Source organism: Poecilia reticulata, linkage group LG17 (genome assembly GCF_000633615.1).
Source record: "Poecilia reticulata strain Guanapo linkage group LG17, Guppy_female_1.0+MT, whole genome shotgun sequence".
In the NCBI taxonomy this organism is placed as follows: Eukaryota; Metazoa; Chordata; class Actinopteri; order Cyprinodontiformes; family Poeciliidae; genus Poecilia; species Poecilia reticulata.
In genome coordinates, this window is record NC_024347.1 from 10,837,508 (window position 1) to 10,838,977 (window position 1,470).

The 1,470-nt window shown below is 39.1% G+C and overlaps 1 protein-coding gene across 1 annotated transcript in view; it reads left to right on the forward strand.

Moving 5' to 3' along the window:
- The window catches only part of LOC103479285 (GRAM domain-containing protein 3-like), a 5,024-nt gene extending 4,033 nt beyond the window's left edge, over window positions 1-991 (forward strand). Inside the window, exons 3-4 of the mRNA XM_008433639.1 lie at window positions 534-606; window positions 858-991. Coding sequence (XP_008431861.1) covers window positions 534-606; window positions 858-991 — 207 coding nt within the window. The remainder of the gene's footprint in view (window positions 1-533; window positions 607-857) is intronic.
- Window positions 992-1,470: the final 479 nt, after the last annotated feature.

Consider the following 1,470-nt stretch of genomic DNA (forward strand, 5'->3'; position numbering starts at 1 on the left):
GATAGCAGTACAATTTGCACAATGCCTATTTTGTTTAGTTTTTTTCTTGGAAAAAGTTATTAAAAGCTTTTAGTTTTTGTCTAAATTAAGATGAATTCATGGTTCCTTTTTCCACATAATGTAACCGGTAGTGCTTATGATTAAAAAAATTATAATAATTATGTGATCGGTATCGGAATCGGCAGGAAAAAACCTGATTGGTACATCTCTACTAATAACACCAGGTAATACCTCAAGTGTTGGCAGTGATCTCAAATGTGTGCTACGTTTCAAGTTTAAGAGACCAAAATAAATGACTTTCTTCCCAGAAAGATTGTACTAAAAAGAGGTTTTCGCTTGGCAAAAATCCCGATGTGTCCTTTGTCATCAGCTGCGATCACAAAAGTGCCGCCGCTGCTCCYGAGCGAGTATATGTTRCTTCCGATCCGAGTCCAACTTTACGTTTACGCTKCACTTTGTGTCGAAAGGAAAACGTTCTCTGTTAAACTGCTCAACATCCACACATCTGAACAGCTGTTTGTGTTCCTCCGCAGAGCTACATAAAGTACAACAAAACCTTCCACAAACTGTTTCCAGAGATCCCGGCGGAGGAGAGGCTGACGCACAGTGAGTGTTCTCGCAATCACAAAGTCTGTTGCTCATTTACGGCAATTGATTATGGAAACGACTTCACGTCTTGACTTTTGCTCCAATTATCTCCGCTGTCTTACTTTTCCAATCGCTGGGCCTCCGGATGTGTTCGATTGCCAAAATGTCCTGCGGAGCCGCAAGCGCCTCGCATGGATAAATGATTCAGCAGATGTGCTCATGTTTCCCCCGGTGACCCTCTTTCTCTTTTTGCGCTTTTGTTGTTGCAGCGTTTACCTGTTCCTGGCAGAGGGAGGTCCTGTATCACGGAAAACTCTTTGTTTCGGAGAACAACGTGTGCTTCTACTCGTCTGTGCTGCTGAAAGAGACCAAGGTAATTCGCTTTGGTGCGTTTTTGACGTGAAACAAGAAYGTCAGAGAAAAGTCAAAAATGTGAYGAAAAGCCAAATAAGTTTYATGTACAAACCCGGTCGGTAAATTCGAATCTTATTGAAAATTCCACTTATTTCGTTAGATATGTTCAATGAGTGAAACACATTAATTATATAGATTAATCACGCACAGACCGATGTTGTAAAGCTTCCGTTTCTGCTAGTTTTGATGATTTTCCACTTGCAGCGGATGAAAACATAATGTTTATGATTAGAATATTACATCAGACCAATAAAAAAACCTTTTTAGTACAGATGGACTTAACTGAAAGTATGTTTAATACCTACATAGAGGTTGTTATTTTCAAAAAGTACGTTTAATCTGACTGAGATTTATGGGGAAGAAAATCCTAATTTAATGAAAATGAAAATATGTTCTCATTTACTGGAAGTGGAGCATTTCAGGTTTTTAAAGAAGTCTCCGACTTTAGCTTTATTCGTCCACAGAATT